General features: G+C 58.7%; 1 protein-coding gene across 2 annotated transcripts; it reads left to right on the forward strand.

Moving 5' to 3' along the window:
* The first annotated feature begins 549 nt into the window (after positions 1 to 549).
* NBL1 (NBL1, DAN family BMP antagonist) lies at positions 550 to 11,961 on the forward strand. 2 transcript variants are annotated; one of them, XM_088790289.1, is made up of 5 exons: positions 1,240 to 2,576; positions 4,269 to 4,275; positions 8,889 to 9,077; positions 9,181 to 9,292; positions 10,433 to 11,961. In XM_088790289.1, the coding sequence occupies exons 1-5, from the start codon at positions 2,501 to 2,503 to the stop codon at positions 10,694 to 10,696; spliced, it is 648 nt and encodes a 215-aa protein (XP_088646415.1). In that variant the 5' UTR covers positions 1,240 to 2,500; the 3' UTR covers positions 10,697 to 11,961. The 2 variants fall into 2 exon arrangements, with proteins under 2 accessions (XP_088646414.1, XP_088646415.1); XM_088790288.1 differs by lacking the exons at positions 1,240 to 2,576; positions 4,269 to 4,275 and adding an exon at positions 550 to 1,035 and having other exon boundaries at positions 8,883 to 9,077.
* Positions 11,962 to 12,180: the final 219 nt, after the last annotated feature.

Below are 12,180 nucleotides of genomic sequence, written 5' to 3' on the forward strand. Positions count from 1 at the left end.
TTTCTCACTCCCCTGGGCACACATAACGGAGAAGGCACGACTGCAATCCACCCAAGTGCCCAAGTGCAGACTGATCAGTTGGGTGGCCCCCACCCCCGGGGAGGCTGGGCGCTGGGCCGGCTGTTCTGCTTTTCCTCCCAGGAGCCAGAGAAGTTAAGTCCATTTCCTGGCGCTCTCGTTCTGAGTAGTCCTTCCTGGGGGCTCTCAGACCTTTCTCTGGAGGCTTAAGCCAAGTGGCTGAGTTGAGGGGAGGTTGGTGGAAGGCGAGAGACGCTAGGGTACTAAGAGCGGGGCTCGACCCCGGTGGCCTACCAGGGAGCGGATAGGCTGGGCGCCCCGCACTGCGGACTGAGGACAGTCTCCTGGTGTCGGGACTCGGGGGACTGGAGGGCCACACCCTCGGAGCAAGACTGCAGTGCCTGGTTCCCACATAAAGGAACACCTCCATCTTTGCTACACCGAGGCCTGGCACGGCCTGATGGCCCGTCTCGGAAAAAGTTAGGCGGAGAGAAGTCGGAGCGCAGAGAAACCCGGCGGAGGGCACTTTAGCACGAGCGGAGGCACCGGGCTCTCGGCCCTGCCCTTAGGGTGCCGGCCAGGGCAGGCCCAGCAGCTCCGCCGCGCCGTCGGTCCGCGCGGAAAGCCGGCCCGTGGCTCGCGGGCAGGCGGGGAGAAGGGGCCCGGGCCCTGGGCGGCCGAGGCGCCCCCTCCTGCGCGCGCGAAGGGAGCGGCCGGCGCGCCCGCCCGCTCTTTCTTGTTCGCATCCCTCCCTCCGCTGCCTCCGCCCTCGCTCCCTATTTGGAGCGGAGACACCCCTGACGTCGGAGCCGCTCGCTCGCCGCTCCCTCGCACCGCGCGCCTGCCCGGGGCCGCAGACGGCGCGCCGCGCAGCCCAGTCGAGCCTCGCGGGGCCGCCGCCAGCCCTGCCGGCCGCCTCCCCGAGCCTCCTGGGGCCGCCCGGCCTGCCACTCCCGCGGCCCGCAGACAGCTCCGCAGGAACCGGCGGGTGCTCCGTGCTCTCCGCCGCCGCGCGCGGTAAGTCCCGCCCGGGCCGGCACGCGGGCTCCCGGCTTCCAGAGGCTTCAGCCGCAGGGGCAGCGCCGCGCCCCCGGCTGCAAGCTTCACCCCGGCCAGTCCGGTGGCCCAGGGCACGGACGCCGGGGCTGGGGACGTGGGCGCGGCACGGGGTGGCCAGGGAGCACCGCTGCGCCCTGAGCCCGTCCCCAGACTCGCCCGGGGTTTCCATGCCTCGGTAGGAGTTTCCGCCGCCAAGAGAGAACGAGAGGGAGATGCGTGGCGGAGCGAAAGCCCGGCGGGTCGAGGGCGGGTCGGGCCTCGCGGGCGCCGGGGCAGCGCCCGGAGCTCGGCCGTTGGGCTCGCCCGTCCCCCGGCTGTGGCCGGGCCTCGCTGCATTGCGAGCCTCTCCACCCGGGAACGTTTCTGCCTCCTTTTTGTCTCTCTCTGTCTCCCTGTCTGTGTCTTGGTCTCTCTGTTTTCGTCCCTCTCTTCCCTGGTTCTGTACCTTTCAGTCTCTCCTTTATGAGTTTCCCTGGGTTTGTGCGTCCGCCTGTGTATTTTCTCTCGGTCTTCCCGTTCTTCCCCTCTCTGGGGTTCTCTCTCTGTATGTCTGTGCGTCTCCCTACAGCCCAGCCTCAAATTCAGACAGTCCCCGGGTGTCGGAGTAGTCGGAATAGTTTCCTAGACCGGGTAAAAGAAGCGAAACCCTCCCCCTACCGCCCGCCTGCCCCCGGGGCCTGGCCTGGGTCATCCCCCTGGAACTGAGTCTGGGGCAGGGGGAACCAGCCTTTCCGGGGGCTCAGTTTTCTTGAAAGTTCCACCCCCGCGAGGCGGCCTGGACAACAGGGCCCCGCTGCCGGCCACCTGCCCGCCCGCTCCCTGGGCGGGACGATTCTGATCTTTTACAAGCAGCAGTAAAGGGGCAGCTGCCTGCCTTGGCGTGGCCAGGGGCTTGGCGGGCAACACGGGAGAAGGGCACCTTTTCAGGCTTTCTGAGGCCCTCGCCCAGCTGGAGGACGCCAGCCTGTCACTAAGGGAACCCCAGGAAAACAGAGGTCAGGGCTGGAGGCCAAAGACTGGGCGCAGGTGGGGGATGGGGGTGCGGAAGCAATGTGTCAACAAGCCCCTCATCCTTTGTTCCTGTCAAACTACCAGACTCCTGAAACTCCCCCAGGTGCTGGGCTGCTTGGGTGTGGTTTGCCTCTGGTTGGGGCCAAAAAAAAAAAAAAGAGAGAGGGAAGCTGGAGCATTTCCTTGGTGACCCCCATGCCTCTCTCCCCCCACCCTTGCAATCTGGACCTCTTTCTCCTGGGCCTGTGTGCTGGAAGGGTGGATGGGGGCATAGGTGCCATGCATTAGCCCATGGACATATCCTCATTGTTTTAAAGTGAAATCTCAGCCCCCACCCCCAACCCCAAGGGTCAGATGCTGGGGAGCGGGCAGGGATGCTGGCGAGGTCTGTAGGGAGACTTCTGCTGAGCAGATGTGTGGGCCGGCCCTGCAGCAGCTCATTAGCACAGATTTGTTTTGGAGACAGCTTTGGGTCTGTGGACAGGAGGGCCATGACCTGGGTTGGGGGGTTGTAGCCAGGAAGGTGCAGCTGCCTGGCAGAGGCACGTAGGCCTTTTGGGCCTGGGCTTGGCCCTATGTGTCCGCCCCCTGGACAGTTGGTTCATGCTCTGCCAGCGCTGATGGAGGAAGGAGGCCACCCTGCGGCGAGGTTGGGGTCATGGAATCACAGTGGCCTTAAGCAACAGCGCAGAAGTCAGACTTCCTTTGAGGGAATCTGCTCAAATGGGCCTTCCCAGGTTGCGCTCTCTATTTTACAGACATGAAGCTTAGGGAGGTGAAACTAGTAGCCAGTGGCCTGGTTTGTAACCATTAAACCGTCTTGCCTCCAGGCACATAGTGAGCCAGTTAGTGGATGAGCTGGGGCTGGAACTTGCCCTAGGACCCCAGAGTGGGGCTGGGAAACCACGCTGAGCTGACCAGTCTGACACTGCCTGGCCCCCTTTTCAGTTGCACCTTTCGCGGAAGTCCCTGCCCTCAGTCCAAGGCCTGCAGTGACTGCCCCACCCTTGCTGATCCCCGAGCCCAGGGCCACAAACGCCACGCCCTCTGCACCTAGCAGCCTGCACAGTCTGGCAGCCTGGCCCAGCCTGTGTTTTCTAGAAGGCACTGGTCTCCCCTGGACCCTGAGTCAGTGGCTCAAGAATTCGAGTCTGAGTGGGATCTTGCTCTCAGCTCCCACCCTGGCAAGGGAAAATGTGAGTGAGGTAGCACTAGACAGTTTATAAAACCCTTCCTCTCATTTGCTTGGGTTTCCCTCCAATCCGCTTTCATCAGGGCAGGTGCAACCCTTAGATATTCTCAGGACCACCCAGGACCCGGTGCGAGGGAGGGATGAGGGGAGGGTGTGGGCAGAGTTCAGGGGGCATGAGTGGCCCAGGGTGACGGGCACTAATTGTGACATTTACTGAGGAGTTACCCCGCAACAGGAGTCCTCTCTGGAGGTTTCCTTGCACAACTGCCCTGGGGGGTATTATCACTACCCCCACTTTGCAAATGAAGAAATTGAGGCAGAGAAAAGTTAGTGGCTGAGCTAGGAGGGGACCCTGGCCACGGTTGTCACAGTCAGTTGTGGAGAATGGGGGAGACCCAGACCCTGCTGTGTGTGTGTGTGTGTGTGTGTGTGTGTGTGTGTGTGTGTGAGACTGGATGTCTTCTACCTAGAAAATCCTATTGTGCTGGGCCCTAAGCAACCCTGAATATTCAGATTTACTTAAAAGGGGAAATGGGAGTGATTGTTCACTTGTTATACAAAATAGAGTCTTTGCTCTACAAAGGGCTTGACAGCGAGTGCGGGAAGGCCCCAGGTCTCCCTTGAAACCTAGGGCCTTCTGGTGAATTTACGGCTTGATTCCAGGCACTAGGATCCAGGCAGTTGGGTGGGTGGCCCCTGGCAGCGGTGCTGTTATGGTGACCTTCTTTGGGGCGTTGGGCTGTAGCTCCTGACCTGGCTGGGCTTCAGAATCATGTGCGAGCCCATACAGATTTCTCAGGGCCGCACCCCAGACCCGTGGGGTCAGAATGTGTGGGGCTGGGACCAGGCCTCTGAATTTTTGGCAAGCATCTTAAAGAAGATGCTAGGTTCTGGCCGGTGAAACAGAGAGGACCCCACAGGCCCGCCCCTGAAGCCTGCGTTCTTGCTGCCCACTCCCCGGGCTTTCCCCAGGAAGACGCCAAGGCAGGTCTCCGGTGTTTGTTCACTGCTCTCCTTCTGGTGTGGGAGACAAGGGTGGCCACTTCCTGTGCCTCAGTTTCCACAGTGCTGCAGTGGGTCAGCCAGTGTCCCTCTGGGTTGTTGGCAGTCTCATTGCACAAAGCCTCTGAGGATTTGGAGAGCTTGGATTTGGCAGTGGATGGTGGGGTGGTAAGAAGGCCCCCCCACCCTGGGCTGCGGTCGCCCTCGCTGGAGCCTCACCTCAGCTCTGAGGAAGCGCAGTATCTCAGCATCATGCGTCTCCAAGGCTCTGAGGAGCAGGGCTCAGGCATGGCCACACTCCGGTCGGCGGCAGAGTTGGGAGTGGGGTTTGAACCTTGTTCCTGGGGCTCCCAGGCCAGGCTGTGGCTGAGCACCAGAGTTAACAGGGATGAGCCACACAGCTGCTGGGGCCTGGGCAGGGGCAGGGAGCCGCAGGCCTCATGCCCACGCCAGACCATTCCCCAGACTCCTGGATGCCTTCTCTTCCTCCATTTCCTGCTTCGTCCTCTGGGAACCTTTTCATCTGCACAGGTCGCTGGTGGTTCCCCCGCTGCTGTCCAGGTTCAAATCTCTGTTCTATTTACTATTTACTGGTTCTTACTGTTCTGAGCACTTTTACGTATATTCACCTATTCAGCCCTTACAACGGAGGCACAGAGAGGTACGTTGTAAATAGTCAATCTCTTTTTACTGTTTACTTTCCAGTAAATCGCAAGCAAATCTCTGCACCTCCTGTGCCTCAGGTTCTTCATGTATAATGTGGGGGAAATAAGAGTACCTACCACACAGAGTTGTCGTGAGGACTGAATAAGTGAGCTTATATGACAGGGCTTAGAACACTGCCTGGTGCTTAGTTAGAACCAGCTCTTACTACTCCCTGCGAGGCAGGGAGAGGCTGTGCTGGGCTGACTTGGCTGATTCCCTTTCCTAGCCTTTGCTCATGTGGTTCCTTCAACCAGGCCCGCCCTTCCTCTCCCCACGGTTGGTAACTAGTCGCAATCCTGTATCAAATCCAGAGTTAAGAATCTCCGTTCCTTGCCCCCCACACCGGTCTCTGACTGCCTCTACTCTAAACAACTTCCTCTTAACCCACCTCCCTGCCTCTCCCCCTCTAGGCTCTGAGCTCCTGAGTGGGCACAGGGTCTGGGACCCCAGCTCCCCTGCCCGGATGCTGCTCGTTCTCGCCGCCATCCTAGAAGGTGCTCAGTAAATGAGTGTGGGAATTCAGGGAACTGCATAACTCAAGGGGAAGGGATTGCTTGGCCTGATTTGCTGGGAGGCCTTGGGATAAACCTATTGCAATGCGAGGGGGATCAACTCAGGGATCCCCTTTCCTACCCTGGCTTTCTGAGAGTCCCATGACTTGCTGTGTGACTTTCAGAGTGGGAGGAAGGGCCGAGAATCTGGGTGAGGCTCTCAAGTCTCAGGAAGGAAGGTCTGAGTGCTGTATAAAAAACATTCGCTGAGTTGCTACGTGAAAAAAGAAAACAGAATAAACCAATAAAAAAATAAAACCTGAAAGCTAAGAGCCCACTCCAGTGCTTGGTGGGGGAGGGGGTGGGAGTGGGGGCGAGAGGGAGCAGCCTGGGTTTCTGGGGGCTGGGTGTGAGGGCCAGAGGAGGGTGGGTGTGTCCTGATGGCAAATGTTTGTGGAAGAGACTGGCCTGGTGTCCTCCCTGCCTCCCGCTCTAGCACCCAGCTTTGGTTCTGATGCCTGCACAGTCTTTCCCATGATCTCCCGGGGAAGAGAACTGGCCTGAGTTGGGTGCCTGCTGGGTGCTGGTGCTTTCATTGCATCCTCCCATTTGTTCTCCAAGGAATGCGCGATGCTCCCTGTCTTAGGGGTGAGGTAGGCAGGTGCAGAGAGGTGAACTTTATTTCTGGAAGTCACACAGCTTCTAGGCGGGTGGCTGGGACTCGAACGTGCACGTCTCCAGGGGCCATGTCTGTGGGAACCCGGGCCTGGAACTCAGGGCTTCTGGCCTGGGGAAGCTGAGGGTGGCCCCAGCCCCCTCCTCTGGGGTCCTGGCCAGGGCTCGGGGAGAGGCTGGGCTGGTGGTTTGGATTACAGCGCCCTCTCTGTGGACACAGCTGGCTTTAGGATTAACTCTCAGCTGTGTACTAGACAAGGAGGAAGATAAGAGAGGTGGCCTTCTCCTCGGTGTATCTCATTTCTCCTCAGCTTCTGACACACTGTGACCCTGATAATCAGTCCCCCTCATCCAGGCCCGCGACTCCCGTAATAATCTCACTGTTATCTTCCCATAAACCTTGTTATTGATTTCATTCCCTACTCACCTTTCGCCTGGTCTTGACCCACAGCCTTAGTTCTAACCTCTCCTAATTCCAATTCCCAATCAGACTCGAGCGCTCACCTCCAGGCTTTCATTAAAATCCCATCTCAATTCCAAATCCCAAGGAAACCTGCACATCGCCTCCCTGGCTCCCCCTGCCCTGACTTCCTGAGGAATCGTGATGGGGTCAGGTCTAGGACCAAAGTCCCCAGATGTCTCTGAGGTCTCTAGAGAGCCAGTCCAGCCTGGGGAGGACCAAGGGGGGGCTCTGGCCTTAGATGACCTCTGGGCCTTTTCCGGTCAGTCACAGTCAGACCCTGACTCAGAGGCTAATTCCCTGGGGATAGACGGGCACCCTTAGGAGTGAGGAAACTTCTTGGATGCTAAGCCTGCTGAAAAATTAATTAGGTTGCCAGTTAGGAACAAGTCCATTGTATTTCATTAGGATGTGGTTATACTGAAAACACGGGCTTTGCTGTCCATCTTGTGAGCGAGACCGGAAATGTGTGGGTGAGAGCCTGGGCCTTGACACAGACTCATCTGGGATGGGAGCAGACAGTCTGGACTCACCTCCTACTGCTCTCCCCGCTCCACCCCTCCCTGCTAGGCTAGGAGCAAGGGTCACCCAGGCATCGGGATCCAGTGAGATGGGACACATCTCTGCTTCTGGAGACCTCCTGCAGGGAGAAGGGGCAGGAGCTGAGGGGACATGCTGGATGGAGAGGACAGAGTACTGCGGAGGAAGTTGCAGCTCTGCAGGCTGACCCAGGCCCTCCCCGCAAGGCCAGCTGAGCCAGCCCACCTGGGTTTTCACTGCAGGAGCAGGCAACACCCCCCAACCTCCTCCCCGCTCCCTGGACTCTTTACAAACTACCTTCCACTTTTGGCAGAAAGTGGGCGGAAGTTTGTTCAGAATGGGATGTCAGCCCCGAGCTAGCCCGACTCAAGTGCTGGGTGTCTATGGGACCAGTGGGACAGGACTCGGCCCCTGCTCCTGATTCAGCCCCATCCAGGAGATGTCCCAAGACACAGATTCCCAGACTGACTGAGCTAGACTGGTTCCCAAGCCTGGGTGCGTAGCAGAAGCTTCCGGGAGTCTTGTCAGAAATTCAGACTCCCACCCACCCTAGAACTTTCACTCCACAAGTCCCCAGGGAATTCTGAGGACCTGCCAGGCCTGGAAACCAGTGGTCCAAGTCACCTCATTCATCATACAGTTTTTGGGACACTGGGGCGTGAGTGTCCAGGGTCACACAGCATGTGTCGGCACCTGACTCCCAGTCCAGGGTCCTTTCCCACAGGACCCCCTTGCAGGCCTTGCCCTTCTTTCTGAGTCTCTCCAAAGCCTCCTTCCTCCACTCTTTTTGAGGTGTTGGAGTGGGCAAAACCTACAGAAGATGAAGTCCGTCCAAGAACGTTGGGAATGTCCCCTCCTCCCGGATCCTTGGGACACACACCCTGCCCTGCAGCACCATCTGCTGGCAGATTCTGGCATTGTCCTAGCTAATCTACAGAGGGTCAAGAGCTTGGCTTGGACGGTCTCCTGCTGGACTAGGGGTTAGGATGGAGCTGGGGATAACCATATATGTGTAGACTCAAAGCTCGAGGCTCTGGTGGGGCATCAAAAAAAAAAAAAACCAGTCTAGTTCAGGGTTAGTTTTTTCACCTGAGGTCCAGCCAGCCCAAGTGGCCCAAGAATTCACAGTGACATGAAGATGGAGGTCAGCTTTCCCGTCATCAGAATACAACAGCCATGGCAGTGTCTGGGAGACATGCTGATGGCCAGCCCTGGAGGGCCGGTGCTGTGTGGGCAATTGTGTGTGTTTCCCTGGAGGACCCACAGCATCAGAGTGAGGACGGAGCTAATGAGTGCTCCCCACGCGCTTGAAACTCAGTGTCCTGTTTAGTACTGACAGCGACCCTTTGCCGTACACCTTAGCATCACCCGCGTTTTTTAGATGAGGAAACGGGGGCCCAGAGATGAAAAGTAACTTGCTCAAAACTACCTGGTAAGTTACACAAATAAGGAACGCAGACAGTGTGTGTTATTTGCTGGCCTCACTGAGGGCTTCTCATATACCTCCTTTAATCGTCACAGTCCCCATCGGATGCACATACTATTAGCAACCCTGGCTTTGAGGTTCATCAGGGAGAAATAAGTGGTCCAAGGTTGTGCTTGGCTAGTTCGTGGGAGAGCTAGGATGTGAATCCCGGCAGCCAGCTGTCAGACCCATGCTTGGCACACGACTGCCGCCCTTTGCCCAACCTCCTGAGCTTTCCTGGCCTCACCTGAAATATGTGCTCAGTTCTAGGGCTCTGAAGGCCACGGGCACGATGCTTCGGGTCCTGGTGGCGGCCGTCCTCCCCGCCATGCTGCTGGCTGCTCCACCACCCATCAACAAGCTGGCACTGTTCCCGGACAAGAGTGCCTGGTGCGAGGCCAAGAACATAACCCAGATCGTGGGCCATAGCGGTTGTGAAGCCAAGTCCATCCAGAACAGGTGGGATCCAGGGAGACGGGTGGAGGGGGTGAGGACAGCGGCCCAGGAGGGAGGAAGAGGGCAGGGCTGCCCATCACGGGCTCGCTGACCTCTCCTCCCGCAGGGCGTGTCTGGGACAGTGCTTCAGCTACAGCGTTCCCAACACCTTCCCGCAGTCGACAGAATCCCTGGTGCACTGCGACTCCTGCATGCCAGCCCAGTCCATGTGGGAGATTGTGAGTACTGCTGCCAGCCCAGGCCCAGCCTGCGCCCAGCCTGCCGTGCTCCACAGGCCTGGCGGGCTCTGCCTTTCTGGCTTCATGTTGCTCTTCTTCCCTTCTTTACTAACTTGATACCAACTCACCTCCTTTCAGTCTCAGCCTTGCTGTGCTCGTTACCATGACAGGACTTTTGCACATGCTCCTTTCCCTGTGTGGAACCCCTTTCTTCTCCTCGCCACCTAGTTCACCTCAAGTCATCCTTCCGCTCTTAGCTCAAACCTCGTTTTCTCAGGGCCCCTTTCCTGATCACCGGGTGCCACTGCTTTGAGCTTCTGTCACGTCCCCGGTGCCCATCTGTATTTGGGTGACTCTGACAAGTCTGTTTTCTCCACCAGACTCTTGAGTTCTTGAGGGGCCATGTCGGTCCTTGTGTCCCCAGAGCTGGCATGGAGTAGGTGCTCTGTGGAAGGAGGGAGGAAAAGAAAAGGAAGGAAAGAAGGGTAACTGGGGGCAGAGCAAGTTGCTAATGGGGTTCAAACAGGGCGAACCTCCACTGAGCTGGAGATTCGGGAGGGGCTCTTTGAGGAAAGATGTCTGAGCTCAGACCCAGAGGTTAAGGAGAAGGTAACTGGGCAAAGTTGGGGGCAGGTGGCAGGAGATGGGTTGGGTGAGGACCTTCCAGGTAGAGGGAACAGCATGTGTAAAGTCTCAGGCAGATCAGTCAGCACAGTTGGCGGGACTGCACCAAAGTCAGGGCGGAGAGGTCCACCAGGGGCAGCCTGAAGGTCCTGGGTGGCCTTAGTCAGGAGCCAGGATTTGTCTCCAAGTGCAGTGACGTGGGAGCATTGAGGGGAATTTTAGGCAGAGGAAGGGCACATTGGATTTTTTTCCCTCAGGGTGCCCTCTGGCTGCTGTGAGGGGATGGAAAGGAAGGTGGCAGGACTGGATGTGAGGAGACAAGTCAGGTGGCACCTGTAGGGACTCAAACCCCTCTCCCCCTGGATGGCCCCACGGAGCTGCCTGGGGTATCACAGGTTGGCTCAGGATTCTAGAGTCTGGGATTCTTGGTCCCATGAGAATGTGTTACCCATGAGACCTCCCTGTCTGCCCCAGGCCTTTGGAAATATCTCTCCCCTTGTCTCCTGCCCCCTCCAGGTAACCTTGGAGTGCCCTGGCCATGAGGAGGTGCCCAGGGTGGATAAGCTGGTGGAGAAGATCCTGCACTGCAGCTGCCAGGCGTGTGGCAAGGAGCCTAGTCACGAGGGGCTGAGTGTCTACGTGCAGGGCGAGGACGGGCTGGGCTCCCAGCCGGGCACTCATCCCCACCCCCATCCTCACCCCCACCCTGATGGGCAGACCCCTGAGCCCGAGGAACCCCCGGGGGGCCCCCACACTGAGGAAGAGGGGGCTGAGGACTGAGGCCCCTGACTCTTCCTCCCCTCTCGTCCCCTGTGGAATTCTGGGGGAAGTGTTGGGGGGAGAGGCTGAAGCCCCCCCTTTGGCACTGGATGGACTTGGATTCAGACTTGGACTTGGAGTGCTTCCCGGTTGCCATGGAGATCTGAAGGGAGGGGTTGGAGCCAAGCTGCACAATTTAATATATTCAAGAGTCGGGGGAGGAAGCAGAGGTCTTCAGGGTTCTTTTTCGGAGGGGGGTGGTTTTCTTCCTTTTTGCCTCCTAGAGATGTGCCTTTAGGAGGGGGAGGAAGTTGGCTAAGCTGCTGAGGTGGGGTTGAGGCCATCCAAAATGGCGGGAGCCAGGCTAAGGCCCACGCAGCCTCTGGTGGGGCAGGGCCCCCGGGGTGCAGATAGTGAAGCTGGGCCCTGAGCTGAGCGCGGGCACCTTGCCAGCAGCGCCCCGAGGGAGGGGCTGGGTCCAGGCTAGGAGGCAGGGAGCTCCAGTTCCCTGGAGGCCTCTCACCCCACTCCCATCCCCGGGGAAGCTTCTCCCAGTGGCACTGAAGTGGCCCTCCCTCCATGGTTGGGAGTCAGGCCTGGGCAGGACCCTGCTGACTCGTGGCCCTGGAGCTGGGGGCCAGGCTCTTTGGGCTTCTGGCTTCCTTGGCTTTCTACCGGATGGAAGGAGACAAGGGAGGAGCCTTTCTGGGTGTGGGGGGGCACTGATCCCCCAGACCATGATCACAGAAGAGCATCCCTCCCTCTTCTTTGAAGTCTTAGTCCCTCCCACTGTCGCCATGTCCTAGGCCCCTCAGAAAGCTGATGGAGCCAGTCTCCACCTGTTAGAGGAACTCTCTAAATATCTGGCGGTGGGGAGGGGTTTCCCTTCCTCAGAGGTTCCATGGAGGGACCTGGGTGGGACGGACTCTGGCTGAGCCTCAAGGAACAAGGAAGAGGAGGAGTGAGGGCTCCTGTAGGCGGCCAGTGTTTCCTGCAGCTCTAGCTGCCCGATCCCACCGCCTTCCCCCTCCCAGCAGCACTTTAACCCTAGAGGGGGTGGGGAGGCCGGGTGGGGACAGGGCAGGGCAGAACACCCTTCAGTACCCAGAACTGCCTGTGTCTGCTCTTCTGTCCCCAGGGTGGCTACCAGCCGCACCAGCCCCCTGCTTGGGGGTGCCCCAGCCCTCATAGCTGTCCTGACAAGAGCTTCTGGAGCTTGTAACCAGTAGGTTGTCTCCCTGACGGACCCTGAGTTTTCTCATGAATAAATTCGTTCAATGCCTGAATGAATTCTTCACTGGCTGACTCTGCTGACCTGGGTTCTCTGAGGGGCCCGGCATCAGGGCCAAGGGGCAGGGGGCAGGCTGCACAGTGCCGACCCTGAGCAGCCCCTCCCTGCGTCCTGGTTACCCTTTCACTTCCCTGCCATGTTTTGCAGCCCTGGCCCCTGTCTTCCCAGCTCCATTTTTCCTCGGGTGCCTTTTTCTGGCCTTGAAGATACCTTG

This window comes from Rhinolophus sinicus, chromosome 14, assembly GCF_057876585.1.
Source record: "Rhinolophus sinicus isolate RSI-liver-muscle chromosome 14, RSI-T2T, whole genome shotgun sequence".
NCBI lineage: Eukaryota > Metazoa > Chordata > Mammalia > Chiroptera > Rhinolophidae > Rhinolophus > Rhinolophus sinicus.